This window comes from Pelmatolapia mariae, linkage group LG18 (genome assembly GCF_036321145.2).
Source record: "Pelmatolapia mariae isolate MD_Pm_ZW linkage group LG18, Pm_UMD_F_2, whole genome shotgun sequence".
In the NCBI taxonomy this organism is placed as follows: Eukaryota; Metazoa; Chordata; class Actinopteri; order Cichliformes; family Cichlidae; genus Pelmatolapia; species Pelmatolapia mariae.
In genome coordinates this window covers 287,879-310,222 of record NC_086243.1, presented here as the reverse complement: position 1 = coordinate 310,222, position 22,344 = coordinate 287,879, and the positions used below count along the sequence as shown (strand labels likewise).

The 22,344-nt window shown below is 42.7% G+C and overlaps 1 protein-coding gene across 1 annotated transcript in view; it reads right to left on the bottom strand.

The window, feature by feature from the left end:
• Positions 1-22,344, bottom strand: part of si:ch211-267e7.3 (ADAMTS-like protein 2) — a 35,295-nt gene that overhangs the window by 6,766 nt on the left and 6,185 nt on the right. The window contains exons 2-12 of the mRNA XM_063462684.1: positions 19,923-20,006; positions 16,849-16,952; positions 11,061-11,136; positions 10,851-10,953; positions 10,496-10,641; positions 9,588-9,711; positions 8,504-8,584; positions 7,043-7,218; positions 6,581-6,962; positions 6,340-6,408; positions 81-342 (exon numbers count right to left, since the gene is read on the bottom strand). Coding sequence (XP_063318754.1) covers positions 81-342; positions 6,340-6,408; positions 6,581-6,962; positions 7,043-7,218; positions 8,504-8,584; positions 9,588-9,711; positions 10,496-10,641; positions 10,851-10,953; positions 11,061-11,136; positions 16,849-16,952; positions 19,923-20,006 — 1,607 coding nt within the window. The remainder of the gene's footprint in view (positions 1-80; positions 343-6,339; positions 6,409-6,580; positions 6,963-7,042; positions 7,219-8,503; positions 8,585-9,587; positions 9,712-10,495; positions 10,642-10,850; positions 10,954-11,060; positions 11,137-16,848; positions 16,953-19,922; positions 20,007-22,344) is intronic.

Genomic DNA, 22,344 nt, shown 5'->3' with positions numbered 1-22,344 from the left:
TGTGGTGTTAAGCAGTTCTTATTATGATTACAGTACAAATGCAGAATAAGCTCTGAGGATCATGAGATGCTTCATCGTACCTCTCTGTGTTGGCTGCCTGGACCTCTGACACCTGCTGCAGCTCTACCAGGATGGCGGTGTGAGGACCACTGACTGTTTCTGAGGCCACAGAGTCCATGACTGTGACAATGTCCCTGTGCATTTGTGAGCTTGTGTCTGTGTCTGCAGCAGCAACTGACCGCTGCTCCGTGGGTGTGTGTGTGGCTGAGTGTGTGTTTGTCTGCGTCTCCTCCAGCAGCAGGTAGGGATCATCTTCTGCTGCAGGATGAACCCTCTGATCACCTGTGAATGGGAGACAAATGAATGGGACAGATTTTTAAAATTACTTTGAAGGCTCTCTCTGGCTCTCAACGAAGGCGGTTGCACTTTCCTCCTCTCCTCCTTACCCTTATCTTCCCTGCTTAGCCTCTGTGTCCTTGTCTTGTCTTGTGCGCATTACTTTCCCTGGAACAGTCTCTCACTGTCGTTCTCTAAAACCTAAAGAATTATGGATTTGATCAACTGGTCTCTGAATGCTATTGACACCCTTTTCTCAACGAGAAGTCTGGGCTCGGGAGAGCCTGAGTGCCCTTGAGGGACTTTCCCTGCCGGATACACGATGGACGGGTGGCAGACCTGGAGGGTCGTGTGCCTGGCGGGACTGTCGTTTGAGGAGGCTGAAGATATCTACCTATTCGGAACCATGATAACAGGGTTCTTGCTGATCGGAGCTGGCCTGGCCCTGGTTTATTGGAGAAATAAGACAGCAGAACCAGCTGTTCAAACCCCCCCAAGGCTGCCCGCTGGAATTGAAGTGATGGGACGAGGCGCGACCTCTCACAACGAACGGAGCATGGTTAACACCTTGGAGACGCTTACAGCTGCTGTGAGGGCTCAAAACAACACCATTGAGCGTATGGGGGGACACATCAGAGAGAGGCCTGCTCAAAATGAGACCCTTGAGCGACAGTTGGATCACATCGCGGAACGGATCACTGCAGCTGTGAGGTCTCAGAATCAAAAGAATGACAACAACACAGAGCAGAAGTTTGATACCATCATGGGGAGGCTCGCGACTCTCCAACGGGAGATTGAGAGACCAGTGTCAGAGTGTTAAAAGAGCAGCTTGACATTCTCCTGGCCTGCTCGCATGAAAAATCAACAATACCAATATCGAAATGCGGATATCACCACGGCGCCAGCTGCAGGCCCAAGGCTGGAGCCGAACAACTACTCCCTGATAACGACTGTGATGACTATTCTTCCCATCCCATGCAGGCCACCTGGGTTGGCTGGAAGACTGTTTACTTAGCCTGGCAGGGCGAAGGACACTGTCATAGCTGAACTATGGACACGCATACACATACACTTACACTGATAAGCAAACACTGATCCCCCTCCCTTTCCAAACGCCTTCGATGCTTGTTTCCTGCGGGGGAAGACGGCGGGTCTGTGTGCCGCGCTGGAATGGTAGCGCTGTGCAGGATGACTGTTGTGTTTCCTCGTGATCACTCCTCACCCCCTACCCAAACCCTGTGGCTGGTCACGTGCTCAAATGTTGTACTGTGGACATTTATGTGCTTTCTGTGCAGAGGAGTTTTTTTTGTTTCCTGTTCTCATGCTGTCCTCCCACATGTGCCCAGCATGAGTAGAGGTCTCTATTTTTCCTCTTGTACTTTCCCATTGTTGTGTACTTTTCACTGTTTTTCTGTAACGCTGCCGATCTCCGACCTGTATTCCCATGTGATGTCTATGTTGTGTGTGTAGGTCGGGGGGGGGGGGGTGTTCTATTCCTCTGCGGGGCAACCTGCATGTGGCCAATAAAGCATTCATTCAATTCAATTCAATTCAATTCAAGGTTAAGGTTTCATTTTTTATTTGCTAATCTTCATATTATTAGGTGTCTTTTTCATAACTTATATATAATCAAAGTAAAACTCTACAGTCCTGTTCTTGCGCTTTCCTTCACTTCCTTACAATTTGCTAGAAAAATGGGAAACGGTTTCAGGGACAGGGGCAGCAAAAGACTGGGAAAGTTTTGGAATGTTCAAAAACACCAGTTTTGAACATTCCACAGGTGAACAGGTTAATGGGAAACAGGTGTTTGTCATGAGCATCCTGTCATGTATTTAATATATATTGCTGATTATATTTGCTAATTATATTGCTTTATGTGTAGGCCTTTATAAACCAGAAGAACTAGGTCAAAGGGTGGTAGGTTGCCCTGGCAACAGACCTCAGAAAAGGGAAGTTATTGCAAGCTGCACAGGAAGTTTTAGTGCACAGGCATATTAATAAATCAGACACAGAAAAGAGGAACTGAGTATAAGGAGTTTGTTTGTAATGAAAGTGACGTGTGAAGTACCAAAATAATACCTATATGAGACACAGTTTATGATTCTAATGTTAGAGATCCTGCAACTGGTGTTTGGGCTGTGCGGGGGTCTCTCTCTTCCGGAAGATGATTGAATAAAAAGAAAAATAAAATGTTTTGACCACTATGAGTCGGGTTTTCTCTGTTCTATCATGGGGACAAAAGAATCGGGGTTTAATATTCCCCAAACGGCTCAGTCGTTTTAAAGCAGGGGTCGGCAACCCTGGGCACGCGTGCCAACCCTTGGCACGCGAAGGGTTAACTGATGGCACGACCATATCTGGACTGGCCATCGGGCATACCTGGCATTTGCCCAGTGGGCCGATGATTTTTTTTATTTTTATTTTTATTTGTTTGTAGCGGTATAAACAATGAAATGTGGTGGATTGGCCAGATGCTGGTCGGTGTGTAAAAATGACTCAGTTGTTTGGTGGTGGCTATGGCGGAGCTTCCACAGATTCAGTAACATTAGCAAGTGGTGGAGGCCAGCAGGTGGATGAAGGAAAGGGGAGGAGGAGAGACCTGAGGCGGCCGCCGGTCCGAGCGTCAGGTGAACTGAACTTCAGGTAAGAAGTTATGACCTGCAGTCTATCTGGTCAGATATAAACCAAGTTTAGGTGGAGTTTATTTTCATTGTGCTGACTTTTTACAGTCAGTTACAATAACTCGTACTGCGTACTAGCTAGCATGACGGAGTTTCTATACAGCTGGGTGGGTGCTATGATGTTACTGATAGTGAACTTTATTTTATTCATAAGGTTAGTTAGTAGAGTTGCCAACTGTCCCGTAAAAAGACAGAATCGTCTCGCATTCAGAGAAAATATTACGCGTTTCGTTTTGAGCTGAAAAGGAACACAGTTTGTCCCGGACTTCAGCTAGAATGAAAAAAGACACAAAGCTGCAGTTATTCTGTGTCTTTACGCTGTCAGCTGTTTCTTCTCCTCTCATTCTCTCCCCCTCCCTCTCCTGTTGCTACTTCAATCATGAAACTGATCAATGATCAGCTGATCGTCTCTCTTGTTTGTTTATCGCCCACTTTGCGCCAGAAAGAGGAAACCAGCGGATGTCGCGCTAAACAACAGCAGCACGTTTAAGCTTGATCAGCTGTTGTTAGAATTTATTTAATATTAATTTCTAGTATCAGCTGATGTTTGCTGGAGCCACAGCTGTAAAGCTGCTGGTCATGATGTCGGTTTGGTTATCTGGTGAGAGGGAAACATGAAGATGAAACCAGGAGATGTCCTTACTGAATCATCAGAGCTGAACAGGTGATGGAGAAACAGGTTTACCTTTTAGGTGACATGAATGAGTTGAAGTTATGAACTGTTTCTGAGAGACAAATAACACCAGGATCCTTTTCTAAGTAGCTGACAGCTGGTAACTGTGCAGGGGCGGGTCTAGCAAAGTTTTGTCAGGGGGGCCAGGTAGGGCATTAACAGGGAGAGGGGGGGACAAAGAAATACTTTCTTATTCTCATTTAAAATGTCTCGCTTTTAATAAATAATTATCTGAAGCTTACAACCAAAGTTTTTATCTGACATAAAATGTATAGAAATCATACATATACCAACAAGACTGTACATCACTGTCACAACAGCGTTTGTTTTCATTCATTCTAGTCAAAATGCCCGGGCCGATTTTTTGTCCCAGTCCAGCCCTGGGCACGACACGCAGTGAATTAATCTGAGAAGGTGCATTAAAAAATAAATGGCCGCAGTTAATGCAACATCGAAGCAGCTGGAATCCACAGCTGTGCGTGTTCATGGAGCTGCATTTTCACCTGCTGGACGTCACTACCTGACAAGTTTAACTGTCTTCAGAACATTGCAGAGGCCTTATTGACAGCATTTGGCTCTACATATCTGTGTGAGCAGATTTTCTCTCACATGAGTGTCCTCAGGTAGCCGTCTGAATGCTGGACACTGGGAGACCTGTGTCTCTGAGTGGGAGACCAGAGATCACATTAACATGTGTATCTCTGTATTAACAAACATGCCATGTTGGCCCAGTTTATTTTTCTTATCATTGTTGTGAGGAGACCATAAATAGCATTTGTATTTTCTGTTGTACAGTTCATTTGCTGTTATGGATACAAAGTGTCTTTTTTTTGTTTCAAAATAGCTGAAAACTATTCGCTGATAGCTGCCAACATCTGCAAACAAATATAATTCTATAAAGTGTCTCTATATAGTGTGTAACTGTTGATAAAGAGCGTTATTAAATTTATTGCTAATGCAATCATATGGCACACTGACTTCTGAGGAAATTTCAGATGGTACTCAACATCAGAAAGGTTGCCTACCCCTGTTTTAAAGGATGGGGCGAGGTTCACCACTTTACACAACGTCCCAACTTCACTGAAACTGTGGTTGTAGTATATTGGCCCAACACTGGTGTGTAAGTCCGATGAGCTTTGGTGTGACCACAGGTCTTATTCACACCCTGAACTCTTTTTGAAGTTTAAGCAGCCTTCAGGAGTTCTTCAGGTTCCTTTATTGGCAGTAGAAGCATATCTGTTCAGGATCATTGTCTGAAAAATGAAGCTGCTACCAATCACACACACTGGTATTGCACAGCTGATCAACATCAGACTGTATTATTCCGCGTTCACACCCTGTATTGTCCAAAGTATTCACTCACCCATTCAGCTGTTCCAGTCCAGGCCCACCACTGTATGGACTGAGGCAGCTGGGCATGCACACGCTTTTACACACATTTGTGAAAGAGTCACTCAGGTAACATGATAGGGTGCCACCTACGCACTCCAGCAGGAAATATTCTACAGTTCACGGTTCAAACTGTATGATAACAACGTGGAAGCTTGGGAACAACAGCAACTTAGCCACAAAGTGGTCGGCCAATCATAGAGCAGGGTCAGCAGCTTAGAAAAAGTGCTTGTGTGAATGGTGTGATTGGGTGAATGAATTAGTTGTATAAAGCACTTTGAGTGCTCAGATAGAGTAGAAAAGCGCTATATATGAACCAGTCCATTTACCAAATATGCTTCCAAGCCAAAGACTAGAACATATTGATGAAGGATATCATGTTTTTGGCTTCACCTGCACGACAGCTGTCGTTCCAAGGCAGGTCTCCCCAACAGGATTTGTTTCCCCTGCGTCGGGAGCACACGCTGGGCTCTCCAAATCACGGACAAACAGTATCCCACATTCTTGATTTTTAGTTCACAAACACTTCTTATAACGACTAACTACTCCTGAAACTTTGGAGGTTTTAGCTCTTTATACAGTAAAGTTACAGGAGGATAAAAATAATTATCAGGCAAAATGTCCTGTCTGATACCACGTGACAACAATAAATATATAATTTTCTGGTGTAACCCTCAAACTGAATGGTAATGTAACAACACTCGCTTTTTACTTTTTCACAAAACTAAAACATCACTCCTTCCACGTCTAATATCTGTAATGGAGGCGGAATAACTGGATCCTCGCTGCGTGCCCAGTGAATGCTCGCCACGCAGGGGAACACATTTTGTCAGTGATACCGACCGTGGCACAGTATCCCACAGTTGTTTATGTTTTAAACGCATTCTGCACAGCGACATTTTGAAAAATGTATTGATAGCAATGTTGAATATTATTACACAGTAAAAACCTAAAAAACAACAAAAACAACTATACGTAAAATAAAGATGGTTTGTTTTTCTATTGTTTAAAAAGAGGTAGTGATTTATTTAATTGCAACCTGTAACCTTTTATTTCTTTCATTGTTTACAATTTGCGGTGTGGAATAAAATGCAGTGGAGTTTGAAACAAAATATGGGTGTGTGTGAGTGTGGGCGGCGTTCTTGTAAGACAAAGGGGGCCTAGCAAAAAAAGTTTGGGAACCACTGCCCTGCTGTAAGATTACAAGGAAGATGTCTGAAGTGAAAACATTTGGGAAACGACTGGATTTGTCTTTTCTACCTGGGAATGTGAGCATTAGCGTGTTGTCATCTTCAGTCGATTGCTCGTTGGAAGAGTTGGAAGAGCTTTCTTAATGACCAGAGAAAAGAAAGACAGTGGCAGAAATCATGTGGTTAGAAAGCACCAATCACACAGAAGATTAAATGATCACTAAAGCTGTTGTTGTCTCCTGATTAAACCTCTGGCACGACTAAGTCAGTCGAACATCTTTAATAATACAAGTAAGATGAATAAAACTTACTGTAGCCAGATGGTGCTGGAGGTCCTTGTTCCTCCACATCATTGTGACTAAACACATGAGTGATGACATCAGCTGGTCTGTAGACCATAATGTCCACTGGTGCTGGTGCTGGTCTGGCGGTCTGGATCTCCCAGACCACTTCCTCCTCCTCCTCTTCTTCCTGCAGCTGGACATCTGGGTGGTCATGCAGGTCGTGATGGACAGATGCTGACCCTCTGCTGTGGTTCATCGAGATACTCTGATCCCCTCTGACATCCACGTTTGCGTCATTATAGGTGAGGTTAAGTTTGGAGTGGCGTGAGGCCGCGGCAGCTGCTTGAGACTTGAGTGGGATGGTATACTCGTAGGTGATGTGGGGGAGTTTCCCATTCAAGTTGTAGTACTGAAACGACATGCAGCCTTGTTACAGTCAAACTAACAAACACGTGTGTGTGTGTGTGTGTGTGTGTGTTCCTGTACTACCATAACATTAAGACCCTGCAGAGTGGGTCCCTGGGCAATGATGTATTCCAACCCATCAGACAACATGATGCTTGGACGTCGGTACTTGAACACTGTTCCTGCCACGTGGAAATTCTGAGGATTGTCAAACACCGTGTTCCCATTGAAGAAGAAATATCCCGCTTCATCTGACAGAGCTAGAAAGAAGGGAAAACGTCAGGTAGGAGGGCTAAAAAGTCCCACATGTCCTTCAGTGTGTACATGTGTGTCTTTGTAAATCCAGGCCAATGGTACTGAGCATGTTCCAAAACGGGACAGTGTTTTCCTACATGCTGTCCCCGAGACAAGGGGCCAAATCTACAGCTGGTAGAAGCACTGAGCAAAGGTTGTGCTGGTGCAACCACAATAAACAGCACCACACTGGCAAACAATATCATTCAGACTGTCTACATTCCCATCTAGGCCATGGTAGTCTAAGGGCTTGAGGAGATGGGACTTGTTTGTTAGTTCTTGAAGAGCTCTCATCTGAAACACATCTTCAGTTCTAAAAGCTGACGGGGGTCCCTGACCTTCATATATCTCACATCTACCTTCAAAGTGACAACTGTGCTCTACTGAGAGACGCTCACGAGACTACCTAGCACTATTTTATTATCAGGCGCTTAAAGATTCAAGTCACATATCTGTGGACTTAAATCTCACTGAACACAGAGCAGTGAAGTACAACTCATAATTCAAAGCATATATTAGACACAGGGAAACAGGAAGTACTTGTGATTGGCTGTTGATGAGGAGATGCCGTGTCCTGTGCGAGAAAACTCCGCCTACTCTGCAGTTGTTCCCAGACACGTTTTATTTCCACGCTGATGTCAGCTTTAACTGACACAGTAAAATCCCAGCTAGGATGTTGGTGATGAACACATGACAAACTGATGGGAGCCACTTGAGGCCAGGGACGTCCCATCAGTGGTAGGACTGAAGGCGCCTTTCAGATGAGACGTGAATGACAGTTGGCTTCACATATTTGCACTTAAGACACAGATAGGTGGTTCAGATCTGCATGTTCTTACTCTCAAATACCTCGAGACGGTCCTGGTGTCAAACTAGACTTCTTTAACTTAAAACAAGTGAAAATGACCAAGTCTTAGCTGGACACTAAAACTCTCATCACCACTGAAATGTGATGACATTTGCTTCCTGTGCAGGTCTGGGATCTGTAGTGAAATTACAGAACGAACAGGTGAGTGTTGGAAGCAGAATGCACCTCTGCTTTTTAAATCACACCTCACTGCAACACATCATTTTCTAACATAGCAGTACCCAGAGTTTAGCTACTAATCCTGATCTCTTCCTTTAGAAAGTTACTTAGGAGTTGAATTAGTTTACTTACTGTAATACACTAATCATATATATGCATATATTTGATGATATTGAACCATGATCCCTGATGATATTGACCTTAAAGAAGCTGTACGTTCTCACCCAGGATGTTCTCCGTCTTGTGCCTCTCTATGATCTGAATGTCTGAAGCTCCAGCTGGGATGTTGGTGATAAACACATAACCTGATGACAAACACAAACTTGTCACTAAACTGCAACACAATTGGAAAGAAAAAACACTCCAAGAGTTTATCAGCAGGAACACATTTCTGTGAATACGAGGACTCAGTCTGGTGAGGACAGATCTCTGGGGGAGGCTAACCCATCTAAGTATGTTTTTAATGCACTGGTACTGCATCACACGCTTCCAGATGGGATTACACCATGCGTCGAAGTCTGCCTCCAACATCTTTGAAACATGGCTGAGACAGTTGGACTCCTGATTTGATCCAGTCAGTTTGGATCCATCACTCCATAAGAGTTACGTTGCCTGCGATTTCCAGTCCAGTTCTAATTTGGCATACTTCAGCCTGGTCAAAGGGGTTTGCAAAGAAAAGCGTCTTGCAAACCCCTTTGACTACGATGACCTGGATGACTGAGAACCTTCACAGACACATACTTCAGCCTGTTCTCCCTCTTTCTGTTCCTTAACAGTGGCTTCTTGACAGCCGTCCTTCCATTCAGAGCACTTCTAATGAGGCTTCTGTGGAAAGTAAATGAATCAGCCGAAGGGTCAGATGCATTTCTCAGGTCCTGTCAGGTCTTTGCTGGATATTTTCCTTATTACTGAAGGACATAACCGTTCATCTGCTGTAGAATTTCTTTCAGGTGTGCCACTTCTTTTGTCCTTAACTTGTCCTGTTTCTTCTGATGTTTTAAGAATGTACTTTACACCATGTTGCGATATGCCAAGTTTCATGTCAATATCTCTTTGGGAAGCCGTGTTGGTACAAAAACATGCTGTCAAACGAACCAGCAGAAGGGGGTGAAGACATCATGGAGTCATCCACCCCGGTTTCAGGCTTCTATGACGACACATGTTTACAGGACACCGTGCAGTGGATTTCACTGAGGTGGTTGCAAAGATAATGGTTTCCTTGAGCTGTATGAGTGAAATAATCACTAAATGCTCGTCCTGTGCCAGTTAGACATGTATGTTGAATGTGGTTATCTGTGTGTGTGTTACCTAACTGTGTGAGTGCCTTCCTGTAGGATCCAGAGATCCGCTGGCATGATGTCCCGTTCCCTCCGCACACACCACACCTGTCTACAGTCTTACTGCTGTACAGCTCCCCATCACACCCCACAGGCTGGAACAGAGGAGCAGACATAATGCACATACATGTGACACTGTTTGTTCTTCAGAGACAACACTCATGCAGCTTTTTCTCACAACAACCAGAAACACCTGACTTGAATTTTTACTACCAGGAAATATATTCTTCCAAGCCACGTGATTGGGTGAAGGTGTTCACATGTTTTGCTCTTTAAAGCACACTTTTAAACACAGCCGAGTTCAACCACATGTCAGAGTGGGGAGGAAAGGTGACGTGGAGCCCAACAGGGCAGTCAGCTGCCCCACATCTGGGTTCAAGAAGAAAGGTCATGAATGTCCGCTCCTTTAGCTCACCCCCTACTACAGCGACGCCAGAATATACAAAGAACTTCTTTATAGTGAAGTGAAACCATGTGTTGAAAGGTGAAGGCTGTTCCCAGCATGCCTCAGTACTGACAGCAGCTGCGTCCACCTCTGCAGAGTTTACCCTCCTCTAACAGAACCACGTCACACAGCTCATGTCATCTTAGACTGCCTGAGAAATCATGACAGTAAATTAAAAGCATCATGCATGACAAGCACAATGAGTCTGACAGAGCAGCTGTGGGATGTAGTGGAACATCATGAAAATGCTGACCACAAAGCTGCAGCAACTGTGCCATCCTGCTAAAGTAGACGAAAAAGTCTGAGCGCCTTGTTGAATGAACACCACGGTGTCCAACGAAGCAGCTAACGAGTGTATTTTCTATGATGTTGAAAATATTTCATTAAGATTTTCTACAGTAAAAAAAACATCTGAACTTTTCCTGGTTGGTTACCTGACACATCCCCTCGATACACACTCCATGGTTTTTAGTATCCCGACAGGAGGTGCCATCGTGGGCAGGAACCAGCAGCTGTCGCTCGCCACTGATGGTGGTACACTGCAGGTCACATGGTCTATTGGAGATGCTGATGTAATCGGCTACATGGGGAAGGACACATTTAAGAAAGCATTTCTTTATCAACATCAACAAACTGCACTGGCTACATCGTGTCACCATTTCAGACAAATACACAATCCCCAGTGGGAAAAGAAAAACTCTTCACATGTTATATCTACTGTTGCATCGTCAAACCAAACGTAGATGATGAAAGTGAACTGACACATGAGACAAACAGACAAAGGCTGACCTGGGTACAGAGGTATCCACTGATAGTATCTCCTTCCAAAGGCTTTAGAGTTGAACTGGGAACACTGGTGCTGTTTGAAGCTAACGCTGGTGCTGGGACACGGCTACAAAATAAATACATACACAAAACGAACAAACACAGACAAAAGCTTCAATGCTTATTTCTACTGTTTCCTTATTGTAATCAATCAGTAAAGGATCAATATCATACCTGCTTTGAACAGAGCTGGTACGTCTTAGGGGAGCCAACACAACAGGAGCTGTTAACATTTTGGGTGGAGGACAGCCTGAGACAGACAGGAGTGTCAGGGTGCAGCATGATCAACACTTTTATTAATGACACCGTTCATCTAACTGCAGAGCTGCTGGCAGCTTTCACACCAAAGCTTCAATTTGCCAACTGTGATGGCCAAACCCACGGCCACACTCTAAAGTCGGTAACTCTTGTATTTTCAGTTCTTCATTTGAACACAATAACACACTTTAGTTTCCAATAAATTTATTGATTGGTTTGGATTAGTGATGTGACATTCTGTATCGAGGCTTCAAAGCTTGTGTCGAGTAATGGAGGGGGCGTTTCCGCGATGCGCGTAACGAGGCTTGCTTCATTTATGGGAGGAGCTGAAAATGATGACGTCTGAAGCCTCGCTGACCGGCTGTACCACGTGACTGGTTCATGAAGTGGTTCAAACTTTGCCGCAAGCTATGACAGCGATATAAACCCCTTAGACTTCATTCAAAATGTGGGTGTTTGATGGAGAGTTGCGGTTAGTGAGAGTTTGGAGACAGTTTGGAGGTTTAGGAGAGTGAGGAGAAAAAGTCAGGAGAGAATGGAGCCAGCTAAGAAGAGGAGGATGTCCTCCCTGTGTGGGAACATTTTGATTTTATTCCTCCCAACAAGGTATGTACATTTCTACAGAAGATGTATTACTGATGTAATACTGATGGTGCAATACAATTTATGTTAAGCTGTCTTTACTTTTGTACAAGGTGAAGTGTTTGCTGTGTGCCAGGGAGCTGGGATATAAGAACAACACCTCATCCATGCTCAGGCACTACAGAGCTTTGCATGAGAGTAAGGGGAACACCGATTGTGGAGCAAGACCAGGTGAGCCATCAAATGCCATGATAATATAGCATGCAGTAATGTTACTAAATGATAGAACAATATTATACAACTGTAATAAGTTACGTGTGTGATATTTATATTTGTGCTTTGTTTTTATAGTCTTTCCTCAGGAGAACAATCTCAAATAGATGGAGACCTGGTTAGCATGGTGATTGAGGACTCCCAGCCATTTAGCATTGTGGAGGACAAAGGATTTAAAAGATTTGTTAAATTGTTAAGTCCTAGCTATGTTCTCCCCACTAAAAAGGTCATAAAAGCAGTGAAAATTTAGTTTTCACAGAATAAAATGTGAACAGGCAGGACTGAGGCTCAAAGCCTCAGTGTGTAGCTGTCCATACCTCAACGTTACAAAAGCACAACCACTGTCCACACCCCAACCACACCTCACCTCACAGTAAATGATCATTTCCATTTTAAGCATTTCCAAATGATCATTTTCCATACTGCCGGTATAAATATACACAGTATACTACCATCACTACAATATACATGTTTTACACACTCCTTTTATTGCTGACATTTACAGGCTGTGTGCAAAAGGCCACACTCTTCAAATTCATGCCAACTAATATTTTTAGGTCCAGTAGATGTCCTACTAGAGCAAATGAAGCTTCAAGACGCTTTGCGCTGGGGTGAACCAATTGGATGAAAAGCTTCAGTGCTTCATGAAGCTTCATCTGCCCATCACTAGTTTGGATACATTTGTTCTATTTGTAAGCGTGCACATTTAGGTTATGTATTCATACCAGTTCATTACTTTGTTTGACTAACCTTTGTTTCTTTTACTTGCTGCTTACCTGCCATGATCCCTGGGAGTTACCAGACAAAAGGTGGTGGCCAGGGTTTAAAGCCCTTAAATACAAAGAGGGATAATTGGACCGCACCACCACTTCCTGCTGAGGGGACAATGTGTATTTTCTTTAATTACAAAAAAAAAAGCTTTTGTATTTGACTACATATTTGAGTTTAGGGTTCAGTGGTTTTGACTTTCTTCTTTGGTGTTGAGTTTATAAACAAACCAGGCTGTACTGCATCATTTTTGTGGTTTATGTGTCATAGTGGTCTGATCAGCCATTATATAAACCCTTGTGTGTCATTTCCTGTTTGGGCAGTCATTTGGTTTGTTAAGTTTGCAGTCTTTGCCTAATTTTTGGGGGTTAAATGGAAACCCTGTTTTTCTAATAATTCCTGTGACTCCTCCTGCTTTTTCAACTCAGTCCATCACACCAACACTGACAATAAACAAACTGTGTAACTGAGTATTATGGATGATGTCACCAAGCTACCCACCAAGAGTGTCCAGGTCTTACCTTAGATGGTAAGCTCTTAGAGATGACTGATTTTCTTGAATGGACGTGCCTAATCCTGCACTTTCCTTCCACTGCCCACTACTTACACCACAGTTACTGTGGCACAGTGGGTATCTTTATTTGCCTACTAAATTCATCCGTTTTTCTTAATCGCTTTGGTCAGAGTTTAAGTGGAGCTGGAGCCTATCCCTGCACAGACAGGACACACCTGGGGTAACTCACCAATATATCACAGGGTGAAGACAAAGAGAGACACATAAACACTCCCACCCAGCAAAGCCCATTTTAGGATCATCACTTCATTCTGTGGTTCTCAGACTGAGTCAATGTAGGTGGGATGCTGCAGCTCTAACCTGACTGTTATTCAGGTAAAATTCAATGTGTTTTTTAAAATCATAATCATTACAGTTTTTTCTGAATGCTTAAACCCTAACTGTGATTCTTATAGCACAATTTCTAAAACTATTAATACTTATAGCAAAACCACTCACTGAGTTTGCAAAACTAAAAGCACAAACACTGCTTTGCACTCAGTTTGCCATTTTGTAACACACACTTTGCAAAACTGTAGGCACAATTCACTGCTTACACTCAATTACCAAATTTCCAACACACTCCTAGCAAAACTATACACATTTATGGCCATTATTTATGCTATTTTGCCAACTGTCTGGCACACTTTCACATGTGAAAACTTTTTTAGATAATTAGTTCACTTTGCAATCAGCCTAAGCACTATAATACAGGTAAGCTCTGTGTGTGGAGTACAGTGGAGGGAGCAGGAAGAGTGAGAAGTAGAGGAGGCCGAGGAAGAGGACGTGGAGGTGAAGAAGTAGGACAAAGGGGACGACAAGGACAAGGAGGAGCAAGAGGAGGATTGGGGGGGGGGGGGGGGGGGGGGCGAGGAGGGGGGAGAGGAAGGGTAAGAAGAGTAAGAAATAGAATTGCTGATGACATCAGAGCTACAATAGTGGACCATGTAATCAACCATGGAGTGACCCTGAGGGAAGCTGGCCAACGGGTTCAGCCTAACTCGAGCCGCTACACTGTAGCAAGCATCATAAGGACATTTCGAAATCAGAATTGGTTAGTACAGTCACTTTGCACTAAGACTTGTAGCACTGCCATATGCTAATGAGAAACACAAAAATACCATAGATGTAAAAATACGGAAATTGTTACTTTACAGAATTGCTAGACGACCAGATGCTGGGGCAGAGGAAGCATGTTCACTGCAGACCAAGAAACCCATATAGTCAATATGGTGATTGCAAATAGTCCTATACTTGGAAATAAACACTTGTTTGTTTTGATGTGTGTGAATAAACACCAGTACCAGAAGTTTGGATCCCTCTGTGCTTACGGATCTGTGACAAAAATATGAGCTCAAACTGACATAGCCTACCTTGTGTACAGAGAAAGCAAAAGTCAGATATGTTTTGTATTCATACCATCAGTGTGTAGTTGGCGCATTGTGTGCTTAGTAGATGATGGCTTGTGTGTACTGTTTGATACGAAAACACCATTTTTACGAAGGTGTGAAGAGTTAATCTAGCTGTGTTCGCTTTTGCAAGAGAACTACAATGTTTTGATAATTGGGTGACAGGTTTTCTTATTTGGGTGTAGAGTTTTGCAAAAATAGCCAATAGTTACAAAAAATGTGCTTAAGCAATCAGAAAAAACTGTAATAAGGGATAAAACTTTTTGTTCAGATTCCAAAGTGAGCCACGCCAGAAGAAGCTCGACACCAGTGTAGAAACCCAGCAAGCTTGTCTGTAGCCTGTTCGAACAGACCGAAGGAACATTTACAGCTCGTACTGGCCTCATTACAACTTCCTTTCCTACAGCAGTGAGACGTAAACACAGTAAACTATTTAGCAGCCAAAGCAGTGGATCTGTTTCTTAGGAGGAGGCCATCGTGTGTGTGTGTGTGTGTGTGTGTGCGTGTGTGTGTGTGTGTGTGCGTGTGCGTGCGTGTGTGTGTGTGTGCGTGTGTGTGTGTGTGTGTGCGTGTGTGCGTGTGTGTTTGTGTGTGCGTGTGTGTGTGTGTGCGTGCGTGCGCGTGTGTGTGTGTGTGTGTGTGTGCGTGTGTGTGTGTGTGTGCGTGTGTGCGTGTGCGTGCGTGTGTGTGTGTGTGTGTGCGTGTGTGTGTGTGTGTGTGTGTGCGTGTGTGTGTGTGCGTGTGTGTGTGTGTGTGTGTGTGTGCGTGTGCGTGTGTGTGTGTGCGCGAACTGAAAGAAGAGACTGAATAGCCTTATTTATGTGTTTGTGTGTAACTTTGGGAGGACGGAGAGTTACAGCATCTGTCTTTCATTACAGCATTAATATCTCCCAAACACACCTCCTCAGTCACTATCTGCTTCCATTCAAACACTGTTTAGACTGTAAAACAGGAGAGATGCTGAGAAGAGATGAACGCTAGGTCACTGTGAAGACAGGGGGGGGGGGACAAAATGGGAGGGGCGGGAGGTGGGCCAAACACTGACACAGGAGTAACGAAAGGAGAAATTCGGGAAAGGACAGAGGGCAGCAGTGTTCATCCTGGTGGACAGAAACATTCCCGACGGGAGAGTGCTTCACCCAGCCCCCTTCTGTATATTGGGGGCTGGGTGAAGCAGTGGGTTGCTGTGATGACCGTGGCCACACGTCTGCATTTAGACAGGTGCCATGATTTTTACATGCAGTAAAATGGGCGACTTCAGATAAAGTGCCAGATTTCACACCAAAGTTGGTGCAAAATAATCCACAAAAAATGAAGGAAACAGGCGAAGAAGTGGCTCCTGATTCGTCAGAGAGACAAACTTATTGCAATTACTGGATAAATGTCAACACGTGGTTGTTGTAGTGAAGTCTTCCAGCAAGGCTTTCTTAATACATGTGTCACTTTGATAACCATACAAAACAAAACTATGATCACTACTGTGCATCAATATCTTTACTGTCCGTGTCATGAATGTAGTGCAGACTCAGACAAACGAAGGATAAATCAAAGACAGACTTTTATTTTGGACGAAGAAGACAAGTGAGTAGAGACAGCTGGGACACATCAGGAGGGACGAGTTAACATGAGACACACAAGACGAGGACTATCACAATAAAACAGGAAGTCTGGAGTCTGTGGGCGACTCTTGCTCGTGCTGCTGTTTGTATGGGAACAGCTGTGGAATTAAAGCACTCTGGAATCACACTTCTTTTAATTATCTGGCATAAATAAATGTAAACCGGTCTCATCCAGTAGATACTGGGAGCCTTTCAAAAGACAGAGATGATTTTTAATGCCTTAATTTAGGCTGTATGTGTACTTTACTGTATTTGAAATGACTGTACTAAAATGTTAAATTTTTTTTAAAAAATATGATTTTAACATGGTGCAGAAACACTGCAATTACTAAACGAATCGATAGCCACGGCACAGCTGATCTGTTTTATTCTTCAGAACAATGTTTGGTGTTTGTGCGTCTGGCTTACAGTTACAGTTACATCTGTAGGCTGAGACTGCACATGTATTGGACACCAAAATATTCAGAAGGTGGAATATCATCTGAAAGTCACTCAGTTACCTCTGCATGAGACAGTGTCTCTCCTGGCTCCTCACTCCTCCTCCACAGCTCCTGGAACAGGAGGACCATGTAGACCACTCCCCCCACCACTGAAACACCTCCTCCTGGGAGAAAATATACAGGCCAGTGAGTAACGTGAAGTGGGCCATTAAGGTCAGCCTTTAACCATCAAACATTAAAATAATGACTGTTATTGTTGACACCACTGTTACGAAGAACGCAGATGTCGTCCTTAGCAGTCACAGAAGTGGGCACCAAACAGTGGCCTGTGGACCTACTGACCGACCAAACGTTGACAATTAAAGTTCACCTTTTTAATCTTCTCACTAATCGCTGAAACACGACTGTGTAAAGTGTAATATTACACTAGTCAGGCCAATGCAAGCTGTTCATTAGGAGTATCACAATATGAACAATGAGTTATTGAAGACAAAAGAATTGATTTAAACCAAATTATTGCATTATTGTTTACAGAAATGTATAAAAAAAGTAAAATATTATCATTCAAATTCAGATTTAAATGTGTTTTGCCTCTTATAGTAAATTATTTACACTGAAAATATTTTGCAGGAGCTGGAAATGTCTGCAAGCACTTCCTTCAGACTTATTTGAGATGTTTCTGTATTCAAGTATTATAGAAAAGTAACAATTTTAATGTCATCAGATGTCTACCACTTTTTTGGAGTCCAGGCTGAAGAGGACAGCAGCCCAAGCTGAGATGCCTTCTCTGTCCATCGGTCTCCTCAGACACTGAGTCCTGAGTTTCCCCAGGATCTCCAACAAGAAACACCTTGTCAAGGAGCTGTGTAGGAGGCCTCCTGGTTTGTTGCCCACTTTTAATTTACAGATGCAATGACTGTACTGTTAGCTCCTCCAGAACAGCTTAAGTATGACGTTATTTTTGTGCCTCTATTCTAAACGCAAATAAAAAAAACCTTTACAAGTTCACATGTTGCATTTTGAGAGGAAAATTATTTTGAGCGAAGAAAATTGATTGCTGCATGCAAGAAATGTATTTCAGTGTTTGCTATTATCCATACACACACAATAACAGCCCCTCTCGCTCAGATCTCTGCTCCGTGCACGCTCAACTCTCTGTACACCATTATAAGTGTGCCACAAAACACGCTCCAGAATGTAGCTAAATCCATTTTCAGTTAGTATGTTGAATTATTCTATTTTAAAATATATATATTTTTAAGACCATTGTTGGTTTTAACCTAATTTAAACCAAACCCCTCCACTGGATTTTGCTACACTCCGGACCATGTTTCCAGAATGCAGTAGCTAGCGAGCTGATTGGAGACTATAACAGCCAATCAGAATTTTTGCATCCAAGTCTGTGATTGGTTGGTTTGGTGGCAGACTTATAATGGTGTACAGAGAGCTGAGCGTGCACGGAGCAGAGATGTTGAGAGCGACACACTGAGAGCAGGTCTGCAGATGTCTGTGAGCACACAGAGCAGAGATCTGAGCGAGAGCGGCTGTTATTGTGTGTGTGTGTGTGTGTGTGTGTGTGTGTGTGTGTGTGTGTGTGTGTGTGTGTGTGTGTGCGTGTGTGTGTGTGGATAATAGCAAACACTGAAATACATTTCTTGCATGCAGCAATGAATTCTCTTCACTCAAAATAATTTTCTCCTCAAAATGCAACATTTGTGTTTCCAAATTTTTTTGATGTGCGCTCAGAATAGAGGCACAGACATAAAGCCATACCTTAACAGGTATTAGCTTGTATCCAAATCTTATTCTTTGTGTGGTCAGAGGTTGTGGTCATAGATGTGAGGAGATCTTCCAGTTAAGTATACTTAGAGGAACTGGTAAACCACTTCAGGCCCTTTGTTCAACACAACAGACCAGTCCACATTCTTTATCTCCTCTTCCACTCTCACACAATTTGTGTAGTAACCAGATAGTTGTGTTCCTCCATGGCATGAAGAGAAACGAAAAACATTAACTGTGTGTCACTTTGTTTCCTTTTTCTGCAGTTCCAGTAGAGACACTAAAACCCAGCAATCAGTGAACTGAATAGACAGAGAGCTGACATTTAAGGTGTTCATGGGTTGATTTGGTGCTCCTGTTGTATTAAGTCAAGAATAAGGTGAAATATTTTACTAATAACTGGTAAAATATTCCACCTTAAAAGCTGCTGGGATGTACTGGTTTGACATTAGCAACTAAAACTGGAGCATAAACAATAATAGGAACACTCTTGTTTCAATCATCTGGTCTGTTTATGTAAAAATGATAATAATCCATCAGTATTTTTACTGATCAAATCCTGCGCTGTTAAACTTTCTAATTGTATATTATACAAACTCCACGCTTCTGTTTCAAAGTAAAAGTGCTTCAACACTTCACTTCTTAACAGGAGTTACGCTGTGACACATTTTCAGGAACTTGTAGCAAAAATAGATTTACCTTAATGGTATCTTAATAATTAATAATTAATTAATAGGGCAGCACGGTGGAATGGTGGTTAGCACTGTTGCCTCACAGCAAGAAGGTCCTGAGTTCAATTCCACCATCTTTCTGTGTGGAGTTTGCATGTTCTCCCTGTGTTTGCGTGGGTTCTCCCCGGGTACTCCGGCTTCCTCCCACAGTCCAAAGACATACACTTTATGGGGATAGGTTCACTGAAAAATCTAAATTGCCCATAGGTGTGAATGAATTGTGTGTAGGTTTTGAAGACTCACATCATAATTCAGGTTTTGTAAGTGAGTGAGATGGAGTTGTTACCCAAACTTTTAGATAGTTGTAGCCACAGAAAAAGAAAATGATCCGACTCCTGAAGCTGAACTTAATTGTGTGTAAACGACCAGTTTTTTTATTCAGGTTTGGATGTAAAGCTGTTTTACATGTGCTCAAATTGCTTTGTATTTATGTGTGGGTGCAAGCACATGCTTGTGAGTACACACCAATCACTGTACACGTCTGTAACCCTTTTGAGGCACATTTCTCTTCCTACTTGAGCTTTACTGATAATCGCCATTTCCCCCCCTTTTAGCCAGCATGTTAAAGATGCCCCCACCTGCAAAAATTCAGAGTCAGACTGAAATCTACAGGACTGTGATCACCTTTTTGCATGTCTGTTTCCCATTTTGACTTCCGTGTGATCGTAGATGGCTGTCATGCTGCCCCAGCCTTACTTCACTTCTGTCCTAACAGACACAGACAGACAAATTAGGCACAGACACATAAACATGGGGAACATTACGACTGTTTAAAGAAAAAAAAAAAGGAAAAAAATTTATATCAAATTAAACCTGCAACCAGTGATGAGAGAGCCCTCGCACACCGGTTCACGTCTAGGCGCACTGCGGTTGAGCGTGCTGCAGGTGAACAGCATCGTGTGCTTATGCAGTTTTCTTTAGCTTCAGATGATGTTGGGTCGTTTATGTAATGAGTGCCATCTATGCCCACTAGATGGCGATAGAGAATACCCCTTACCCGTAAGCAATGCTGATATATATCATGCATGAAACTATAAATGAAAATTTCATGTAGACTGGATGACGTCTCCAGACTCAGACTCCCATCAAGCAGGTAAAGTTTGGGACAGACTGGTACAATGCTGATATACAATATACAGAACACAAATATATAAATATGTGTCATATGGTGAAAGGTCCAAGTTTGGCATGCTGCTACGACCACACCCTTACATGAAAACTCAAAAGCTTCACAATATAATGTCAACATCGTCTTGATACTGTATTCACCAAAGATCATGTTGATCTGATTAACAAAGTATTAGGCCTAAATATGGTGAAAAGTTTTACCAATATTACTGTTGGGTTTGGACTAGAGATGGACCGATCCGATATTAAGTATCGGTATCGGTCCGATACTGACCTAAATTACTGGATCGGATATCGGCGAGAAATTAAAAAATGTAATCCGATCCATTAAATATCAAAAAAGCACCTCACAAAACTTGCGACACGACGTAACTCGGCTCATAACCGTAGCACGTCGAAGCAGTGTGCTCACGTGATAGAGCGGCTGTGTTTATTTGTAGCCTCTCTAGCAATCCAGCATTTCATCTCCGAGGAAGTTATCCCAGAGAGAAGTAAAGCAAGTGTGTAAGTTCATCTCTGAATGTTTGTAAAGCATACCTACGTTAAGCTTAACAACCGATATATGGAGCCTCTTCTCTCTCCCTCTCCTGCCGCTACTTCAATCGTGAAACTGCTTAATGATCAGCTGATCGGCTTTTCTGTCGCGAGTCCGTCTCTCTTCTTTGTTTTTGGCCCACTTTGCACCAGAAAGAGGAAACCAGCGGCTGAACAACAGCAGCACATTTAACCTTGATAAGCTGTTGTTAGAATTTATTCAATATTACTTTCTACACCAGGATCCTTTTCTACATAGCTGACGGCTGGTAACTGTGCAGGGGCGGATCTAGCAAAGTTTAGCCAGGGGGGCCGATAGGGCATTAACAGGGAAAAGGGGGCACAAAGACATACTTATCTTTCTTATTCTCATTTAAAATGTCTAGCTTTTAATAAATAATTATCTGAATCTTACACCCAAAGTTTTAATCTGATGTAAAATGTATAGAAGTCCATTACTGTATATAGTAACTGTTAAGTCTAATATACCCTAGTAAGCTATAGTACTTTTTCCTTTGGGAAAGTACCATCTGTGCAGTCTGCAATTCTGTAGAAGAAAGATGTTGAATATATTTAATTATTCTTGAAAAATAATTTATTTCTGTGCATTTTTTTCACACTGCATCAAATTAAAGTTGATTACGTCGATTAAGCATCATCAGGTGGAGGGTGGAGGTGGTTCCCTTTTTTTTTTTTTTTGCTGGGAGTTTGCAACCCTATTAGTTAGGTTGCTTAATGTTTCTGCTAAGTACTCTTTAAAATACCAGAATAGGAAGGATGGAGTAGGTTTAAGTTTATTAGATTGATCAGTATTGCTGAACTATGAAATATTTTGGGTGCAGTGTATTTTTTACATACAGGTATAACAGAATAGCTTTAGTGTTGTTGTTTATTTAAACTTGAGTATGAACTTATACAAAATGCAGCAAGATATTTAAAAAAAACAGTTTTATTGATTAAAAAACACACTATATCGGATTAATATCGGTATCGGCAGATATCCAAATTTATGATATCGGTATCGGTATCGGACATAAAAAAGTGGTATCGTGCCATCTCTAGTTTGGACTATAGCTCCAAGACACTTTTTGTACATATTGAGACATGAGGCTGCCAGATTTTAGAGTCATAGTTGCAAGGTGGCGCTGTGGAGACATTTTGCAATATTCAATGACCAGAGCCATAAAACCTTAAAGCACTCATTACATTGGACGTGTCTGCCAAATTTTATAACTATCCAAGCTTTCCAAGCCTCCAAAAACTACTACTCATAGCAAATTGCCATGCCACAGGGCCATTAAATGAAATCTCACAATTTTGACAGTGACACATCATCAAGGTTGGCTGCAGCTCAGGCGGTAGAGCAGGTCATCTGCTAATTGGA